General features: G+C 44.0%; 1 protein-coding gene across 2 annotated transcripts; it reads right to left on the bottom strand.

Moving 5' to 3' along the window:
- Positions 1 to 6,996: 6,996 nt before the first annotated feature.
- SMKR1 (small lysine rich protein 1) lies at positions 6,997 to 15,049 on the bottom strand. Of its 2 annotated transcripts, none has more exons than XM_042972057.1 (2): positions 14,620 to 15,049; positions 6,997 to 7,498 (listed from the first exon to the last, which is right to left on the bottom strand). In XM_042972057.1, the coding sequence occupies exons 1-2, from the start codon at positions 14,668 to 14,670 to the stop codon at positions 7,304 to 7,306; spliced, it is 246 nt and encodes an 81-aa protein (XP_042827991.1). In that variant the 5' UTR covers positions 14,671 to 15,049; the 3' UTR covers positions 6,997 to 7,303. The 2 variants fall into 2 exon arrangements, with proteins under 2 accessions (XP_042827991.1, XP_042828001.1); XM_042972067.1 differs by having other exon boundaries at positions 14,668 to 15,041.
- Positions 15,050 to 21,639: the final 6,590 nt, after the last annotated feature.

The following is a 21,639-nucleotide window of genomic DNA, read 5'->3' as shown; positions in this document are numbered from 1 at the left end:
AAATAAACTTTAAAAAATTAAAAAAAAAATAAACCTTTGTTGGGATGCCTGGCTGGCTCAGTCAGAAGAGTGTGTGACTCTTGATCTCAGGGTTGTGAGTTTGAGCCCCATGTTAGGTGTAAGAGCTTGCTTAAGTAAATAAATCTTTAAAAAAATTCAAAATGGAAACAAACCTTTGTTGTCTTAAGCCACAGAGATTTTGGGGTTGCTACTATAGCGTAAATAGCTTGTTAGAAAAATCCTTCGACAAATATTTATATGCCAGGGTGCTGGCAATGTGACAGGGCACAAGAAAGTCATCAACAAGGCGACAAACCCTGCTCTCACAGAGCTACATTCCAGCAGGGAAGATAACCATTAAACAATTAGCCACTTAATTGCAAAAGTATGGAAGATACAGAGCACTGGAGAGTGCATACAGCACATGACCTGCTTTGGCCCAGGGTCAGGGAGACTTCTCTTGGAAGATAGGAAGCTGGGGTCTAAAGGATGGCCGGGAGCTAGCCAGGGGACAGGGAGAATAGTGTCCCACACAGGGGGAACAATAGGAGCAAAATCTCTGAGGCAGAAGGGAGCTGGAGTGGCTGGAATGCCGAGAACAGAGCGCAGAAGTGCAGGGAGGCGGGAGGCAGGCAGCACCCTGGCCACCCAGCGCTGGTGGACCTCGGTGGGAAGTATGGTCTCAGCCCAAGAGCAGTGGGTCACCATGGGAATATTTGAGGCAGAAGAGTAACATGATCATATCGTATTTTTAGAGGGCAACAGCCAACACGGGATTTGTATGTGGTACAGAACGTCAAGTGAGGAGAAAATCAATCCAGAATTGGCTTTGACCAGCAAGACAAAACATGATGCAGCCCCCAAAGCCACCAGCAGGTGGCTCTGCCTGCACGTCTGCCCAGCCACCAGGAGTACCTGGCCACCAGTGTGACCCAGCTTCAAGCAGGGGCATCTCTGGGCTCTCACAGGAACTCAGGGACACGCGCTGCGTCTTCCTACCACCAGGGGGATATAAGGACGCATGGCTCCAGCCTGCGGGGCAGGGGGCAGACCCGGATTCTGACAGGAGGAGGACTGGGTTTGTGCTGAAGCCCCCTTGTTCCTCCCTTCCACTTTCATGCTCATCCCCTATTATACAGAGGAGACTGACACAGGAAAACCCTTCATCCAACAGATCACGGTCCCTGTTCCCATTCTCTCACCCTCCCTGACATCTTTGCAGCATGTAGTCCCACAGACCACCCCCTTTTCTTCCAGGTTTCCTCACCTTTCTTCTTCTCCTCCCCCTCCCCCTCCCCCTCCCCCTCCTCCTCCATCTGTGCCAGTCCCAGTGTGCCTGGGTGGCTCAGTGGGTTGAGTGTCCGAATTTGGCTCCGGTCATAATCTCATAGTTTGTGAGTTCAAGCCACGCATTGGGCTTACTACTGTGAGCACAGAGCCTGCTTTGATCCTCTGTTCCCTTCTCTCTCTGCCCCTCCCCAGCTTGTTGCTCTCTCTCAAAAATAAATAAAACATTAAAAAAAATGTAATTCTATCTGTGACAGTCTCTCTTCTTCCTTCTGCCTCTATGAAAGGAGACTATCCCCAAGGCTCCTAACTCTGTACTTTCTTATTTCCACAACTGACCAGCCCTTGATTTCAACCATGAGCTTCCACTGGATACATCTAAACCTACACTCCTGGCCAACATTTCTCTTCTGAGCCCTAGTTCCAAATTCCCCAGTGCCTGCAGGACCTCTCCCTGGATTTTCCAAGGCCACCTCATGTCTCCCAGGGAGAAGGTCTGATTCACCAAGCTCATGGCTTACAGGCCGGTGCCCAAACCTGGTGCAATCGCCGAGGGTGAGGAGGGTGGGGGAGTGGAAAGGAGAGAAGTGGGCACAGCCAAGGTGGGGCGGCATGGGGAGAACCTGGTGGGCAGGGAGGAGAGAAGCACAAAAGATGGAAAAGCACAGTCAGAGCCAGGAGAGACGGCATCAAAGAAGCCAAGAGAGGGAGTCTCAAGAAGAGGGGAATGGATGCAAGCACGGCGTTGGCTTCAGCAATTACCATATTCTATCCGTTCTAAGACATTTTTTTTTTCACATTTGGGCATAAATGTGTCCAATGTGTCATAAAGCTGATGGTATTTCATTGTTAATTGGTGACGGGCTTCCCCCCTTCCTTAGTGGTACATAAAATGATGGTATGGTTTGCAATCCATGGAATTTGAGCATTGATGGAACAACGGCACTTATCAAGCAATTTTACAGGAGTAATGGAGGCAGAAGTCTCAGTGTAGTAGGTTGAAAAGAGAGGACATCCCAAAAAAACAACTGGGTCTGGACTTTTCAAAAATGTCAACGTCATAAAAGACCAAAAAAAAAAAAAAAAGTGGGGAACTTTTTCAGATTAACAGAGACTACAGAGACACAACAACTACATTACCATGACAGAGATATTGCTGACCAAAAATCCATAAAGAATATTAGTGGGATAGTTAGAAAAAAAATGAATATAGGCTATAAAAGAATGTTGTATTGATGTAAGTTTCTTGACCATGATAATCTCATTGTGGTTATATACTGGAACATCCTTGTCCAAGGAGCTGAAGTACTTAGGAGGAAGAGTAATGATGTATGCAACTTACTTTGAAATGTTTCAGTGGACTTCAAGCTGTATTATAAAGCTGTAATCATCAAGACAGTATGGCTCTGGCACAAAAACAGAACCTCAGATCAATGGAACAGAATAGAGAACCCAGAACCCAGAAATGGACCCACAAACGTATGGCCAATTCATCTTTGACAAAGCAGGAAAGAATATCCAATGGAATAAAGATGGTTTTTCAGCAAGTGGTGCTGGGAAAACTGGACAGAGAGAAAAATGAACCTGGACCACTTTCTCACACCATACACAAAAATAAACTCAAAGTGGATGAAAGACCTAAACGTAAGACAGGAAGCCATCAAAATCCTGGAGGAGAAAGCAGGCAAAAACCTCTTTGATCTCGGCTGCAGCAACTTCTTACTCAACACGTCTCCGGAGGCAAGGGAAACAAAAGCGAAAATGAACTATTGGGACCTCATCAAAATAAAATGATTCTGCACAGCGAAGGAAACAATCAGCAAAACTAAAAGGCAACGGACAGAATGGGAGAAGATATTTGCAAATGACATATCAGATAAAGGATTAGTATCCAAAATCTATAAAGAACTTATCAAACTCAACACCCAAAAAACAAATAATCCAGTGAAGAAATGGGCAAAAGACATGAATAGACACTTCTCCAAAGAAGACATCTGGATGGCCAACCGGCACATGAAAAAATGCTCAACATCACTCATCATCAGGGAAATATAAATCAAAACCACAATAAGATACCACCTCACACCTGTCAGAATGGCTAACATGAACAACTCAGGCAACGACAGATATTGGCGAGGATGCAGAGAAAGAGGATCTCTTTTGCACTGCTGGTGGGAATGCAAACTGGTGCAGCTACTCTAGAAAACACTATGGAGGCTCCTCAAAAAATTAAAAATAGTTCTACCCTACGACCTAGCAATTGCACTACTAGGTATTTATCCAAGGGATACAGGGATGCTGTTTCAAAGGGGCACATGCACCCCCATGTTTATAGCAGCACTATCAACAGTAGCCGAAGTATGGAAAGAGCCCAAATGTCCATCGATGGATGAATGGATAAAGAAGATGTGGTATATATATAATGGAGTATTACTCGGCAATCAAAAAGAATGAAATCTTGCCATTTGCAACTACGTTGATAGAACTGGAGGGTATTACGCTAAGTGAAATTAGTCAGAGAAAGACAAATATCATATGACTTCATTCATATGGGTACTTTAAGATACAAAACAGATGAACGTAAGGGAAGGGAAACAAAAATAATATAAAAACAGGGAGGGGGACAAAACATAAGAGACTCTTAAATATGGAGAACAAACAGAGGGTTACTGGAGGGGTTGTGGGAGGGGGGATGGGCTAAATGGGTGAGGGGCATTAAGGAATCTACTCCTTAAATCATTGCTGTACTACATGCTAACTAACTTGGATGTAAATTTAAAAAAATAAAAAATAAAATAGAAATGTTTCAGAAAAAAAAGTGTGCATATATACATATTTATGTGTATGGAATATACATTTTAACATGTTGCCACATTTGCATAAATACACATATATGCATACATAATACATATACTTGTATAATATACATATTATAGAGATCCACAAATTAATATTTTGCCCCATTTGCTCACTATGATTATATGTATATAGAAAAAATATACATACACATATGGGTGTTTACATGTATATACATATATTTGTATTATACATGTATATAACATATGCACATTTACATATGGGTACATGTATATACGTATACAGTACGTGTGCATGTGCAAATATGACAAAATGTTAGTTCCTGAATCTCAATGGTTCTCAACTGGGAGCTATTTTGTGTCCCAAAGGATATTTGGTGATGTCTGAGATATTTTTGGTTGCCTCAGTTGAGGGGATGCTACCAGCATCCAGTGGGAGAGGTCAGGAATGAACATCCCACAATGCAGTGGACAGGTTCCCACAGTAACGAGTTATCCAGCCCCAAATGTTAATGGTGCCAAGACTGAGAATCCTGGTCTAGGTAAAGGGTCTGTGTGTTCATTGTACTTTCTTTCAACCTTTCTATAGGCTTGGGATTTTAAAAAATACAAAAATGGTGTTTAAAAAAAAAGATGAGAGGAAGAATGTGTGACAGAAAGGTGAGGAAGTGAAGAAAAACGCAGAAGCAAATTCTTTCCAGGATCTTGTCTAAGAAGGGATGAATTACAGCCAGAAGGAAAGAAAGCACTCCTGTCAACCACGCTAATACCCACCCCCCATCCCATTAAGAGTCATCTTGGGTGTCCATGTTTAGTAATACCCGACCAATAATACCAGTCCTATCCCTCAGGCACAGCTGGTTGGACCAGCGGGAGGCCCCTGACCCCCCAACAGCTCATCCACTGGCTGCTACGACAGCGCCTGGTCTATTGTAAGACCAGGTGGGTCCATCAGAGTCTGTCCTGTAAGACCCAGAGAATGAAGCACGTAGGAAGCCGACGCTTGAAGGAAGCACAGTAAGAGACCACAAGCTACAACGGGACCCACAGGGGTCCCAACAAGCTGAAGTTGGGGAAAAGCAGAAACCTACAGGAAGCAGAACTCAGGAGGCAGAGATGGGTGGAGTGCAGAGGGAGGACACGGCATCAGCAGCCAGCCTGACCAGGTGGGCACATCATCAAAGGTGAACCAGAGACTAACTGCCCTCCTCGTGATGGAACCTGTGCATCAGCCTCCTTCACTAGGTGTCAACCGTGCCCGATCCAATCAGATTAGCGCTTCCTCTAGTCCAATGCTTACTAGCCTTTCTGCTCATCATTTATCTCAAAAGAAAGCGTTTCCACTTCCAGATATCTCCTTGGCCTTTCAATGTCTGCTGCCTGGCATGTCTTTGTAGTCCCCTAAATGAGGTCATCTATGCTGGGGACAAGATCAGAAAAAAGCTCTGCAAGTGCCACCTCCCTGGCCTTCCAATAAACACACACTGCTCAGATACGAGCTCCTGAACCAAGCGAGGCAGAGAAGGGCATTAGACATCCTACAAGCTTAAAGACTCAACTAGCCTTTTAGCACCTGGTTAGGCAGCCTTAACTAGAGCAGTGCTTCTCCAAGGCTGTGGTCCGGCAGCAGCACTATGGCGGGGAGGGGGGGGGGGGGGGATTAGAGGGAATGCAAATTCCCGAACCCACCCTTCCGCGGAGCAAGGCCCAGGGGTCTGGACTCCGACATGTCCTCCAGGTGACCATGAAACCGGGTTAGTGTGATCACAAACATAAACCACTTGGATCCATCCCAGCAGTGTCTAGGAGAGTGGGAAGGTGTTCCCTTTCCAAAGCCTGTCAACAGAGGACTGAGAGACCCCCCTTCAGGTGAACAGCAGCACCAACCTTCGCCCGAGCAAGCAAGGGCCCCTCTGACAACTAGCCAAGGTCCCACACAGAGTCGGCACATACGGGGCAGCTAGACCAGTGCCATTTCCAATAAACACACCCAACTTGTCTAGTGCAAGGTTTCACGTGATTTGCCTTTTTCTCTGATATTTATGAAATCCTGAGTCCTAGGTTGCAGCCTTCCTTGGCAAACTTTATGAGTCTTTGAGATCCTCACAAGGCAACCTGTGGAACCATTATAAGCAATTCAGATGAACTAGCTCATCCCTGGACAGGTGCTGCCTTAGAGGAATCGGCTTCGGGCTCACAGCTGTGACTGGAGACCACAGTGCAGGTGTCAGCGTGGGGGGAAGTGACACGACCTGCCAGGAAGACAGAGCAGAAGCAGGGAAGGAATGCTAAGTGATTTGGGGATGGTGTTTATACTTAAAAATGCCTTTCCTTCCAAGTTGCAGATTTGGGGCTTTGGGGCCTTTTGGACTGAAGAGAAAGAACCGTAGTTTTATCTCTTAAGCGTCTCAGCACAGCCTGGGGAGGTTGTGGAATATCAGCAAAATGCCCATGGCAAGTTTCTAGCACCAATTCCATAATTAGGGTCAGCCAAGTTTAAAAGAAAGCCTGCAGAAAGTGGAAAGAAGATCTAAGTGTGGAGGAAACCCTGGTGAAGAGTCCAGTGAAACAGAAAGAAGGGAGAGATTTGCTCAGTCTCCCCACCCCGGAACACGCTCCTTTGAGTCATTTGTTTACATGTCCTAGCAAAGTCAGAGCAGGGGGGTGACAGTCTTAGTCTCCACCGGTGTCCCTGGCTAATTAAAATCAGCCAAGTGTCAGACGGCTGAGAAGAAAATTATGGAAACGAAGTATTTATTATTTTTCCTGAAAAAGATGGGGAAAGAGTGCCCACGAGAGGGATGTTCATAAGCAAATCCTCTGCTTTTTGCCACGCCTTTTCTAAATAACAAACCCTGTTTGGCAAACAAAAACAATTCATGGGAGCCAGAACTGCCTTTTGAGAACAGGTTTAATTCTGACCCAGAATTATAATTTGAAAAATCCTATCAATTCCACCACGCAATTCCTGAGTAGGAACTACTCAGACTTTTTTCCCCCTTAACTTCTTCTGAAAAACCAAATTGGCTTACTGTAGCTGCATTTAGCTGGGAAGTGAAATGCACTTCTTTATCGTTAACTACCATAGAAAAGCACACTTAGCTTGCGTCTCAAGTTGTCTTCGGTAAAGTCTATTTTGCTTGCAGTAGTTGTATTTTCCCGATTTCTCTTCCCCGAGTTCTGCTCTCTGTGGAACGCCATTAAGTCTTGTTTTTCCCCTTTGACTTGGGAGCACCGGGCCAACGGAAGCCTCGCAGGTGCAGGCAGTCGGCAACGTTGTGGGCGATGTAGTAGAGGTTCAGCATGGCAGCTGGGCTGAGAATATCCACTTCCGGTTTCTTCTGTTTCTTCCCGCGAGATTTGTCCGGGCCTTTTCCTTGTTTCCCTTTACCTGGCTTTCAAAGACAAGTATATTCACAGGGCGTAAATTAGTTTTTATAACCTTGACATAATTTTCAACATTTCTTATTGAACTGAAGGGGGGGGAGGACTCATGAAAGGAAAAAACTGTAACAATAATAAAGACTTTTGCTGGGAGTGGGAGAAGTCACATGCAATCGAATTCAACAAGTGAAGCACCCGGATTAAAGAGAGACCCAACCCAATGTAACAAACAGGTGGCCCTTGTCTGCATTGATTTGAACAAATTATAAAAAGACATTTTTAGGCAATCAGGGAAATTTGGTAATCTCAAGGAATTATTAATTCTGTTAGGTGTGATAATGGCTTCTATTGGGTCATGGAAGAAAATGTTTACACATTTCAGTGATGCACACTAAAATCTGTGGAAATGAAATGAAAGAAGGCCTCAGATGTGCTTTAAAATACTGCAGCTCCGGGGGCGCCCAGGTGGCTCACTTAGTTAAGCATCCAGTTCTTGGTTTCGGCTCAGGTCATGATCTCATGGTTTCTGGGTTCGAGCCCTGCGTCAGGCTCTGTGCTGACAATACAGAGCCTGCTTGGGATTCTGTCTCCCTCTCTCTCTGCCCTTCCCCTGCTTGCTCGCTCACTCGCGCGCGCTCTCTCTCTCTCTCTCAAAAATAAATAAACATTAAAAAACAACTTTTTTAAAATAAAAATACTGCAGCTCCCCCTTGCACCCCACCCCACAGAAGGCCAGATGAAGCCAATGTGGCAAAGTCCTGACAATTTTTGAGTCCGAGAAATGGATATGTGGGGAATCATTTTACTATTCTATTTTTGTGTATGCATACAATCTTTCGTGATAAAAATGTAATTAAAAGTATTAGCTAATCGGGACGCAAACACACATTTTGCTTGGCATTTCTTATGTTGTAGTCTCGACCTCATTAAGTAGTCGTGAGGGCGGAGACATGAATGTAAGGCGCTTAACGCAGTGTTTGACTTCAAGGAAACAATAAGTGATTGTTCCCATCACTTTATCACCACTAACCCCCTGAGCTGTATTTTGACGGAGAGAGAGATTATTTATGTCTTCAAAATGGAAAAGTGGAGGCTCAACAAGGCCACACTGCAAACCAGTGTCCAGCAGCCCAGCACCTGTGCTCTTGCCATGACTACACTGCCAGGCCGGTGCCTTTTGGGAAGAGGAATGGATCCCATCCTAATCTGGGAATAAACTGTCTGAAGTTTTGCTACAGCCACACAAAGCTGAGTTGACTCCTCATGTCCTATGACCCACCCATACATACAAGAACAGAAGGAAGTGTATTATTTAGAAAGTGACTCTTCTAGGCAAGGGAAGGGAGAGTGTAAGTTATCAAGAACATCCGCAAGGGCTAAATGTTTGTATAAAATAGATGTTATGTTGATAGCATCTCACTCTAAAAATGTCCCAGGCTAAACAAGGAGGAACACAGGCAATGTGTTAAAAAACACTAAAATACATTTTTGTTAAGTGAAACGGAATACACTCCTAGATAGAAAACCCAGGAATAAAGATGAGAAGTATCTTGCAACACAGTGGCCTGGCTTTCAGGTGGAAATCCAAATTAAAAATCAACAACAACAATATGAAAACCCATATGATAACAGTACCTCCTGGTAAAACATCCCCTGGGGGTGTAGGATGCACGTTGCCATAAGCTCCTAAAAATTCTGAGTCTTGGCTTTCTTTATGATTTTACACTTTTTTGCATGTCAACCATACGACTTACCTGGAATAACTGACAAAAAAATGTGTTTTAATCTCTAAAGTGGTTTGATGACTAAAACTCGCACAAAGGTTTGATATGTTTATTCAAAGTTCTCATCTCTGTAGAAATTGGCTGACTCTAAGATTCATATGGAAACGCAAAGGACTTTGAAAAAACAAAGCTGAAGGACTAATTCTACCTTGTTTCAAGAATTATTATAAAGCTACAGTATCCAGACAGTATGGGATTAGTGTCAAGATAGACACATAGATCAATGGAAAATAATAAAGAGACCAAAAATAGGTCCACACATATATGAACAACTAGTTTTCAACAAAAGTGCGAAAGCAATTCAATAGGACAAGGACAACTGATGAGAGACAGATGCAGAAAAATGTTCTTTAGCCCAGAAGGCTGACCTATAGCCTGCATAGTTCTGATAAGGATCAAATACACACTGGTTGCTCTATTCTTTTTTTTTTTTTTTTAATGGTTGCTACATTTTTAAAGGGTCTCATGACTGCCTGGGAATCTCACCAAGAGTTAATATCAAGCTGAATAATGCACACAAGAGAAATCTTGCGAAAGTAGTTTTACACGTAGAATTTGAAGAAAACATTTACGATCTAATACTCTCTGCCCATACCCTCCCGTTTGAGCACTAAGCATATAACCACCAACTTCATTCAGGAAAAGTGCAGCTCTTCCTGCCTAAGGGTCCTGTCCCCATGCTACTTAAATAAACTTACTAAGTTGCACCTAAAATGTCTCAAGAATTCTTTCTTGACCGTCGTGCTCAATGATCCCACAACAATAATTTTTTCAACAAGTGGGGCTGGAACAATGAATATCCATTTGCAAAAAAAAAAAAAAAAATGAACCTTAATCCAATGTTTTTACCACATACAAAAATTAACTCAAAATGGCTCATACACTTAAAACCAAAAAGCAAAATGTCCTAGAAGAAAATACAGGGGAAAACCTTTACGACCTTTGGTTAGGCAAAAATTTCCTGGATATGACACCAAAGCACGATCCATAGAAGAACAAATTGATAGTCACCATCAAAATTAAAAACTTGTGTTCTTCAAAAGATATTAAGAAAATGAAAAGCTAAGCCACAGGCTCGGAGAAAATATTTGCAAATCATGTATCTGATCAAGCCCCTACATCCAGAATAAAGGACTCGCGAAACACAGTAAAAAAAAAAAAAAAAAAAAAAAAAAACAGCCCCAAAACATGGCCAACAGATCTGAACAGACACTTCCCCAAAGAAGATATACAAACAGCTGATAAACACACGAAAAGGTACTCAACACTAAGTCACGAGGGAAATGCAATTAAAACCCCAATGAGATATCAGTACACGCTCATCCAGCCACAGATGGATGGAATGGATCCAGGCATTCCACTGCGAAGTATTTACCAAAAGAAATCAAAGTGCATATCCATTCTAAGACTTGTACATGGAATGTACATAGTAACTTTATCTGTGATAGCTAAAAACTGAACACAGCTCAGAAGTCCATTAGTGAGTGAATGGATAAACAAACTGGGTATAACCATACACTGGAATACCACCCAGCAATAAAAAGGATTAACTATTGACACATGCTACAACATGAGTGAATTTAAAAGGAATTGATTGGCTCAGTCGGTGGAGTGTTTGACTCTTGACCTCAGAGTTGTGGGTTCAAGCCCCACATTGGGTATAGGTATTACTTAAAAAATAAAATCTTGGGGTGCCTGGGTGGCTCAGTCGGTTAAGCCTCCGACTTCAGCTCAGGTCACGATCTCACGGTCTGTGAGTTCGAGCCCCGCATCGGGCTCTGGGCTGATGGCTCAGAGCCTGGAGCCTGCTTCCGATTCTGTGTCTCTCTCTCTCTGCCCCTCCCCCATTCATGCTCTGTCTCTCTCTGTCTCAAAAATAAACGTTAAAAAATAAATAAATAAATAAAATAAAAAAATAAAATAAAATCTTGGTGGGTGCCTGCGTGGCTCAGTTGGTTAAGTGTCCGACTTCAGCTCAAGGTCATGATCTCATGGTTTGTGAGTTCAAGCCCCGCACCAGGCTCTGTGCTGACAGCTCAGAGGCTGGAACCTGCTTTGGATTCTGTGTCTCCCTCTCTCTCTGCCCCTCCCCTGCTCATGCTCTCTCTCTCTCTCAAAAATAAATAAACATGAAAAATTTTTTAAAGAATTGGGGGCGTCTGGGTGGCTCAATCAGTTGAGCATCCAACTCTTGACTTTGGCTCAGGTCATAATCTCATGGTCGTGGGATTGAGCCCACCATAGGGCTCTGCACTGTCAGTGCTTGGGATTCTCTCCCTCTCTCTCTGCCCCTCTCTGGCTTTCTCTCTCTCTCAAAATAAATAAACTTTTTTTTTTTTTTTTTTTTTTTAATGAGTAAAGGACTGATTACAGAGGAGCACAAGGAGACTTTCGGGGGTGATCAACATGCTTGTCATCTTGATCGTGGTGATGGCTCAATGGGAGCGACAGATGCCAAACTGATCAAATTGTACATTAAAATATGTGCAATTCACTGTGCATCACTTACACCTCAGTAAATCTGTTAAGAAATTATTGTAAGCGAGTGAAAACTTTCAGTTTCTCAGCTGGTTGGGTTGGCTTAATACAACTCCATGGCCCTTGGTTGTTCCCAGTTGCAGAACACATAACTCGTGACTTGAAACTCTCCAAACTGCTTAATGAAGACCACTTGGCTCCAGCCACACTGGCCCTCCTTCTAGTTCCCTAACCTGCCCCGCTCCTCCCTGATCCCCCTGATCCCGCCCTGTTACTTCTCTTCGTGTGGGGCTCTGCTCAGATATCACCTCTCTAGAAAAACCTCTCAGATACTGTACCTATATTCTATCTATAACTAGGGTGACCATATAATTTCTTGCCCAAACCAAGATACTTCAACAAACATAAACTGGGACTGTCCAAGGCAAGCAGGGAGGGGATACAGGTGGTTCCCAGCCTCCCCCTCAGCACTGTCACTTTCTAGCTCCCTACCCCAAGCACACTCCACTACGTCATAGGGCTATTTTGTTTATTTATTGTTTGTCTCCTAACCAGAGGTTTGTCTATGAGGTCACCACTTGAATTCCCAGGGCCTAGACCAATGTCTGGGACGAACAGATACTTGCCGAGTGAATAAATTGCAACTCAGATGTAATACAGTCCTAGGATTTAGAAAGCAAACGTAGATAGCTGCTTTTCTGAATTTTAAGAGGGGCTCCTTCGTTCATTCGACAAATATTTAACAAATATCTACTGAACACCAGGACCTGCAGTTCTGGGCTCCTGTCTTCATGAGGCTTACTCTCCAGTGAGGGAGAAATTACAAATACGTTCACTCCCTCTCCCGTGAAGGAGAGGCCACGTTATCTGGCATTCCGATGACACAGGATGGGCAGGGTGTGACCCAATCTGGAACATGAAGGGTTCCTGAAGAGCCGCCTGTGGGCTGAGGGGCAGGGACTTCCCAAACAGCCTGTGCAAAGACTTTGAGGTTGGAGGGCACATGCCAAACTGAAGGGACCTCACAAAAAAGGTCAGTGTGGCTGGCCTATAAGCAACCATGATGGGGGGCGCCAAGTGAGAGGAATTTAGGCTGGAGAGGTAGGCAGTGTGCAACTCTGGCCTGCAGGCCTTTGAAGCTACAGTGTTTGACCTTTATCTGAGGAGCAGTGGAAATCCATTAGCTTAAATGGCTTTATTGAACCGTTTTTGCTTCAGTTCCCTGGGCTCTGAAAGAAAATGACAATACCAACCATGCGAAGTAACCCGGGGGATGACACAGTTTAAATCAAAAGACATCTATTTAGGGGCGCCTGGGTGGCTCAGTCGGTTGAGCGTCCGACTTCGGCTCAGGTCATGATCTCACGGTTTGTGAGTTCGCGCCCCGCGTCGGGCTCTGTGCTGGTGGCTCAGAGCCTGGAGCCTGCTTTCTGTGTCTCCCTTTCTCTCTGACACTTTCCCGCTCATGCTTTGTCTCTCTCTGTCTCTCAAAAATAAATAAACATTAAAAAAATTTTTTTTAAAGAAATTAATTAAAAAAAAGACATCTATTTAGTGCCTTTACGTGCAATGAAGTAGAAGGAACACAGATTTACCAAACACCTTTCTATACTACAGTCAAATGGGGGTGAGGAGTGAGGCTTTCCAAGGTGAAATAGGTGAAGCTCTGTGAGGCATAGAGGGTCATAGATACTTAGGGGGCAATACGGCAGCAGGAGGGCCCATCTTGGAGAAAAGTAGATCTGTAGCTTGAGATGGGGCAGGAGGCTTCGAAAAGAATGTGGGTCTAGTGTGGAATGTGTTTTTTGTTTTGGTTAAAGCAAAGAATATGGGAAATAGAGCTCAAGAGGTTGAGGCCTTTTTACCCCGAACTCTGAGCAGTACTTAGTTGAGCAGACAGTAGAAATTCCTGAGGACGTGGGGTGGGGGTTACAAGGTCACAGCCATTCTGGGACCATCAGCCTGGCATCCAAAAGAGATGGAGAGCCCTGGGACAGAGCTGCTGGAATCCAGGTAGGTGGTAAGGAGGGCAGGACTTGGCCAGCGGCAGAGAGGGTGGGAAGCAGGTAGAAATGACTGGATGAGGGCTGATGAACGGTAATGTTTAGGAGTTTGAGGCCAGGGGAATGAACATGCCATTGGAAAATGCAGAGAAGGTAGCGGTTAAAAAGGAGCTGGATTTTGAACAGAGTTGGGAAATGCTCTCTGGTGGAGAGATCCAGTAGGAAGTGGGAAATAAGGTTTAACATTTCAGAGTGGTTTGGCTTAAGATGGAGCTCTGTGAGCCAACGACTTGGAGGGGAGATAGAAGTTTAAGGATGTTGCAAGCCTTCCCAGGCATAAAATGTAAGCATTTCCTCTGCTAAAGGTTTCCTCCAAAGTCTTTCCTCAAACTAGGGTTGGAAGAGAGACTCACTCCTTAGAGCCGGCAGTCTGGATCGCACCAGGGCTCATTCTCTACTTCTTAATCCGAAGAGAAGAATCCCGCAAGGGACCCCAGAAGGCAGCGGCAGCAGGAGGTAAGGGCATGGGCCAGTCGCTGTTGCCACGTACTGGCACCCTGGGGTTTCACAGCACTGCACCAGCCTCTCTTTATTGCCCACACATATGATTACGAAAGTGGCTCAACAGAACCAAAGAACGAAACCTCACAAAAAGAGGGCTCAGGCTGATTCTGCTTGGCTGTCCCCTGTGACGCGCGCAGACCACCTGGGGAACCCGTCTTTCCCATCATCTTTATACCCCAAGTGTTCAGATCACTAGGTTGGACACCACCCACAACGACAGGAGACGAAGGCGCCACTCTCGTGGCGCGGGTAACAAATCTTGCTAAAGCGTGCCTCGATGAGGCAGAACGGTATTAAACTAACCTGGCGAGAGCCTCGGTATCTCTTATACTTAAATAAGACGTGTATTACCATGGTAATTCCTCAGTTGAGCAGGTGAGTGTGGCATGGGTTCCCAATCCTGAAATAGAGAGCCCGGTTCTCCGCATCACTTGGAGGCGGCACCCCCGCTCCCATCGCTGCCGCACACCGGGCTGTCTCCGCACTCCACAGCGAACCTCCGCGGGTCCGGGGGCCTTGCCACGCTTCTCAGGAGCCCCAGACGTTCAGGGGAGCCCGGCGGGGTCAGGGGGCAGCCAGCCACCCAGCTGCCGCCACGCGGAGCCTGGACACCCACCGCACGGAGGCCGCTGACCGCGCGACTCACGGCGAGCACGCCCCGCGGGCTGGGAGCACCGGGCTCACGGGCGCCTGCTGGCCGCGCGCACGAACACCCGGCGCGGCGCGCCGCGTGGGGCGGGGCGCTCAATGTTTACCTGTTGCCAGGACACCGGGGCCTGGCGCCCAGTCTTGGGGCCTCACCCGGCAGTCCTAGCGCGCAGGCGGGAGTGCGCGCCAGCCTTCCGGGGAGCGCGCGGCTGGCTGGGCCGCTTCGCCTCGAGCGACGGCGACGACGGCTGCTAGTGCCCAGAAGCCCTGCCTCGCGCTGGGGGGCCTGACCCGGCAGAGCAGGGGCGCGGGGCGGGTGTGGTTCTGGCCTTGGGGTGGGCCGATTCTTCTGTTTGAGCTTGGCCTTGGAGAAGTCCTCGAAGACTCCATGACCTGTTTTGGAAAATGAGATAAAGCCTTTGGAGGGTTGAAGTGAGAATAACATGGGGGGAATGTTCATATAGAGCCTGGTACAGGTTCCAAGAGAGAAGAGGCGTGAGAAAAAGGTTCTTAGGCCCCAAATGGGAGTCAGGAAGGCTACAGTCGGTTCAGTTCCACTGCCAAACTTGTGAGTTCATCCCGATATACGTCTGTGTTCTCCACAGCGAGCAACCTTTCTTAGACTCATTTTTTTGTAAGCTGCAGCAGAAGTGAGAGACACTAATGGAAAAATTGTCATGATTCGGTAGGAAGTATTATCCCCTTCATTCTATCAACCGGGGCGACTTGTTCTCATTGACGTCTGAGCCTAAGTTAATTGTTGCTCCCCACTTCCCCTACTCCTGGTAAGTCTCCCCACTTGCTTCTGACATGAGCGTCATGCTCCTTGCTCATCCAGACCTCAGTCATCTCATGTCTATCTGCCTCTTGCTGCACTCCAAGTGTTGGCAGATTTCAAAGTCCAGTCCTTAGTTCTCTGCTGTTCCTCAGTGTCTCCTCACCTGATGGCTCATCTGATAATGTCAGTGACTACCTGCCTTGGAATGACACAGCCACCGTCTGAAAGAATGGCCTCCATCTGAGCTCCAGTCTTCAGGCCACACTATTCCCTGGATTTAGGGCATCTCTCCCTCTGTCAGCCTCTCCATTTCCATTGTCAGTGGCAACACTACTCTCCCAGTCTCTCGCCCTTTGTCATCACTAACTCCTGTCTCCAGTGATGAGTCCAAGGCCTAAGCATCCTTTGTAAATTCTTTTATGGATCCTCCCTTTCACATTTTTATCATTCTAAACTGGACCTTAAAGGACCTTCATCATTTCGTATTGCAAATAATAGTTAGCAGTGAAGGAGCACTGATGTCCAGCACCTTGCTGAGCACTTTGCACACATTATAGCATCATTACTTCACTACAACTAGTGTGATAGTTTCGGTTACGTTCTCCAATTTGCATGAAGTCAGAGAGAGTAACTAACTTATCCAAGTTCCCACAAGCAGAGTCAAAGCCAGCAATGTCTGTCCGTCCAGCTGGTACATTAAACACTCAAATCAGGGGCGCCTGGGTGGCGCAGTCGGTTAAGCGTCCGACTTCAGCCAGGTCACGATCTCGCGGTCCGTGAGTTCGAGCCCGCGTCAGGCTCTGGGCTGATGGCTCGGAGCCTGGAGCCTGGAGCCTGTTTCCGATTCTGTGTCTCCCTCTCTCTCTGACCCTCCCCCGTTCATGCTCTGTCTCTCTCTGTCCCAAAAATAAATAAAAAACGTTGAAAAAAAAATTTAAAACACTCAAATCATTCAGGAGGGCACCCCGGGCTTGAGGCCAAAAGATGTGGGTTCAAAACTTGGCCTCACTACTTATTAGTTATGCAATTTTGAGCAACTCTCTGAGCTTCACTTTCTTGCTTTGGGTTGCTGTGAAGGCGGTATGATGGAATGAATGTGAAAAAGCTTTGTGAATTCAAAGTATCTCCAGTAAGCCTTGCTCTAAAGGACATAAATTTATTCCCAGGTTAGGGAAAATGGAATGGGGAGAGGCTGGTAAAAAGGTACAAACTTTCAGTTGTAAGATGAATGAGGTCTAGTGTATAATATGGTGACTACAGCCAATAATACTATATTGTATAATTGGAAATTGCTCAGAGTGGAACTTGAGTGTTCTCACACACACAAAAAGTGAGGTGATGAATGTGTTAACTCAGTTGTGGTAACCCTTTCACAATGTGTGTCAAATCATCACGTTGTACACTTTAAATATATTGCAGTTTTGTCAATTATACCCTAATAAAGCTGAAAAATAAAAAAGCATGCCAGTGGACAGGCAGGACATAAAATGAATGGTCTAGTGACAATCAGAACGACTTCAATGGCAGCACCATTTCCCATTGACCAAATGGGTGTTCAGCTTTTGCACCAGAGAAAGGCTTAGCACTGACCTGCAGAGAGGGGAGGAGGGCTGCTGAGGTGTGTGGCTGAAAGACTTTGTTATATAACACAGTGCAGGCTGCTCTTAGAATAAAAAAAGTCATTGACAACATATGCATTTTTCTTAAATACCAGTCCACTTAAGAATCATTTAATGATTAGGACTTAAGATAGATGTGTTTCTTCTGTAAGAACTGAACAAATCTTCCTGTGTAAATTGGAAGATGAGTTAAATTAAGATCACCATTCAAATTCACATTACAATAGCACTACTGAGGTATCTGGCTTGCTCAGGCAGAAGAACATGTGACTCTTGATCTTGGGGTCGTGAGTTCGAGACCCTTATTGGGTCTAGACATTATTAAAAAAAAAACTTAAAAGAATAGCACTACCTCATTTTATCTGTTTATGAATATATATCCTTATGTCTTCTTTATAAATAGTAATACAAACTGTGCTGTTCTTTTTAAAAAAAATAACATTACCAGAATTGAAGCATGCATTCTTAGAACATCCAAACTTAGAATATTCTATCATTATCTTTCTTAGAAGTTGCATTTAAAAATTCCCATTTCCTACTTTCTACTCTAGTCCCTCCCTCTCTTCCTCCTTTCTTTTTATCTCATTAAGTTCAACAGTATAGCACTGCATTCACTTCATCCTTTATAGCCATAATATTGAAGAGGAAGTTACAGGAAAAAAAAAAATTCTTTCTAGGTAATTTCCTCTGGTCAGCCGCTAGGGTCCCAGCAGTGAGAACCTTGGGGTACAGTAAAGACCAGCTGGAGCGGATTCAGGAGACAAAATTATCTAGAGCAGGGGTCAGCCAACTCAGTAACTATTTTAGGCTTTACAGGCCTTCTGTCCTCTTTTGCAACTACTCTGCTGATGTAGAATGGAAGCATTTATAGACAACATGTAAACGAGTGAGCGTGGCTGTATTCCAATAAAACTATTATGGAAACTGAAATTTGAATTTCATAGAATTTTCATGTGTCATAAAATATTTTTCTCCTATGGATTTTTTTTCCCCAACGATTTAACAATGTAAAAACCATTCTTAGCTCATGGGCTGAATAAAATCTGTTAGTGGGCCAGATTTGGCCAATGGGCTATAGTTTGCTGATCCCTGATCTAGAGGATTAAAAGGCTATTAATTATTCTTGCTGAGGGATTCTTTGATGGGGAGGGGAATGAGGAGCCCGACACGGGGCTCTATCTCACAACCCTGGGATCCTGACCTGAGCCAAAATCAAGACAATCAACTGAGCCACCTAGGCACCCTTAGCAAGCATTATTCTAAGCACTATATGCGCACGGACTTATTTAATCCTTACAATTCTAGAAGATAGGCAGTAGTATTATCCCTATTTTACAGATGGGGAATCTGAGGCAGAGAGAGATGAAATAACTTGTCACTCTTCACTCAGTTACTGGATGCAGAGCCTGTATGTAATATCTCACCAAGTCGGGTTCAGCACCCTCAGTCTGAGCCATTATGCCGTATGGCCTTTCTGGGTAAAATATCTCACATCTTACCGTGAAGACATATTTTCACAGGCGTCCACATGGAGGATCTTTGTCCTGCCAACTCCATTAAGCATTTGAACAAAAAGTTACAGAATGTTCAAACTAATGTTTCCTTTTGGAGGCAAGGGGACAGATGGTATTGTCATATTTAGTAAGGAAGTCACTGTCACCAAAGGTGTTTGAGCAGAGATGGGATGACTTTTGTACTCTTGTAGTTCCTCAGAAAGACTTTGGTTATTTCCTGTAAAACATGTACAAGTAAAAATTTTAAATACTTGCTTTTTGAAATTTAAATCTGGCTAATTACTAAAGGAGCAAACAGCCTGAAAACCTCCCCATAGCCCACTCAGGCACAATCTCATTACATTTATAGGATCTGGGAGTCTGAATGGCCAGAGGAACTGCTGGTCAGAAATTATATTTCAAGTTGCTTTGAGCTATTGCTATGAGAACTGAGTAAATTTCCCTTAACCTCATCCCCCCCACCACACACAAATATGGATGCATGTGTGTGTGCACACACACATACATTTACCCTTTCTTCTTAGCTGAAACATACTTTAAAAAGCAGTGTTAGGGAAGAATGATTTCATTATTAGATATATTGAAGTTACAGTAAGACAATATTCATAGGGAAATATAGGTCTCTGGAATAAATATGAGAGAAGCAAGTACAGGACAGAGTATATTGTGCTCCCATGATCTAGAGGATTAAAACTGTTGTGGGGAAGAGACGGGTATTATCACGGGACTTTTCTGAAAGGATCAAAAATTGAAAAATAATATACTGATTACTTCTGGGAAATGAGGTAGGGATCTGGGGTGGGATGTTATATTTTTCATTGTGTACTCTGAAAAATTACTTGACCCTTTTACATGTATCTTCTTAACAAAAACACCAATAAATACCTAAACGTATTCTTCAATTTTACACCTGCTTCCTCATGTCCTATCCTCTACCTAAGCTTGCAACTTTCTATACTTCAATCTTCTTTGACTACATCAATAGCTGTAAGCATTTTTCAAATAAAAATAATTTTCTTCAGGTCTTGCCTTACACCTCTAATAATGATAGAAAAGGAAGAGTAAATTAATCAATTTTGCTGCTACGTGTCTCATGAGTGTTAGTGGGTATAGGAGGTTGAATGGTGGCCTCCCAAAAGATATGTCTGTGTCCTTATCCTTGAAACCTCTGTGAATACTACCTTATAGTAAAAGAGTGAATATTACCTTATATGGCAAAGATGTAATGAAGGATCTTGAGAAAGGAAGCTTATCTTGGATTATCCTGACGGGCCTTAAATTTAGTCAGAGGTGTCCTTGGAGGAGAGAGGCAGAGGGACTTTTGAGAAGGAAGAAGCAATGTGACCACGGAGGCAGAAACTGGAGTGACATGCCACAGGCCAGGGAATGCCTGGAGCTGCCAGAAACTAGAAGAGGCAAGGAAACAATAAGAGCCTTTGGAGGGAGGGAGTCCGGCTGACCCCCTGATTTCAGACTTCTGGCACACGGAACTGTGAGAGAATCAATTTCGTGTTTCACGCCCTGGAAACTTGTTACAGCAGCCCTAGGAAACTAACACACGGGAGAAGAAAAGTACAATTAATAGCTAGTGTTAGTTTGGATTCCACAGATGTATTCATGTTTCTTCTGGCTCATGTAATACCATAAGTTGATTGTATTGAGGTAGTTAATTCTGTTGTAGACATTTCAGTTATTACTACTGAAACCATGACGTAGTGAGATTCCTGTTTGTGAAAATATTGAGACTAGATAAACGTGAAATGCATAGGGGATACCAATCAAAATTCTTGCATTGGATGGACATTGTCCTAGATGATCTCTGATCCCTTTCAACTTAAGAATACATTTCCAGGGGCGCTTGGGTGGCTCAATCGGTTAAGCATCTGACTTCAGCTCAGGTTATCTCATGGTGTGTGAGTTCGAGCCCTGCAACGGGCTCTGTGCTGACAGTTCAGAGCATGGAACCTGCTTCGAACTCTGTTTCCCTCTCTCTCTGCCCCTCCTCTGCTCTCACTGTCTCTATCTCAAAAATAAATAAACATTAAAAAAAAAAAGAATACATTTCCATAGAAAATTTTCCAAATATTGAGGCTTAACATTTTAAGGATAATATTAGAATAGTCAAACATTTAGAAAATGCATTCACTTGGAAAAGGTGTCTGGAGATATAAGGTACTCAGGACTTACCTTCTATCAACATTCCACACCAGGACTTCTGAAGGAATACAAGCCTACTGAAAACTCATTAGTTGGAAAAAACAAGTAAAATAAGGTAACTCCTATGTTTTCCCAAAATCACCAATTAGGACTTCCCCATGCCAACATTTCCAAAAGTATTTGCATACTGCCACCATATAAATAGCTCATTGTTGAGTGGTGAGATTAGGGAGTTAATTTTCTTCACTATTACTATATTCTTTTTTTTTTTTTTTTTTTGGTTGACAGAAAATGGGAAAACAAGAGGCCCAAAGGCAGACAAAAAATTTCCTTTATGTACAGATAATAAAATCATGCTGTAGACATTTTTACTCTAAAATGTATTTTTGAGGTCTCTCATGTTAAAAAGCATCATATAAAATATGCATTATAAAATATGTATTAGTATTAAATACATGTAAGAAGAGTAGTAGCTGCTCTAAAACCTACTGGAATTTTCATACAAGTTGTTTATAAATTCTATAATATTTTGCAAAACATTTTTATTACACAAAACATTTTATCATACCATTACAGAAAAGTTTGGCTTGGAATTAAAGGTAGAGCA

This window comes from Panthera tigris, chromosome A2, assembly GCF_018350195.1.
Source record: "Panthera tigris isolate Pti1 chromosome A2, P.tigris_Pti1_mat1.1, whole genome shotgun sequence".
Lineage (NCBI taxonomy): Eukaryota > Metazoa > Chordata > Mammalia > Carnivora > Felidae > Panthera > Panthera tigris.
This window is presented reverse-complemented; position numbering and strand designations above follow the sequence as displayed.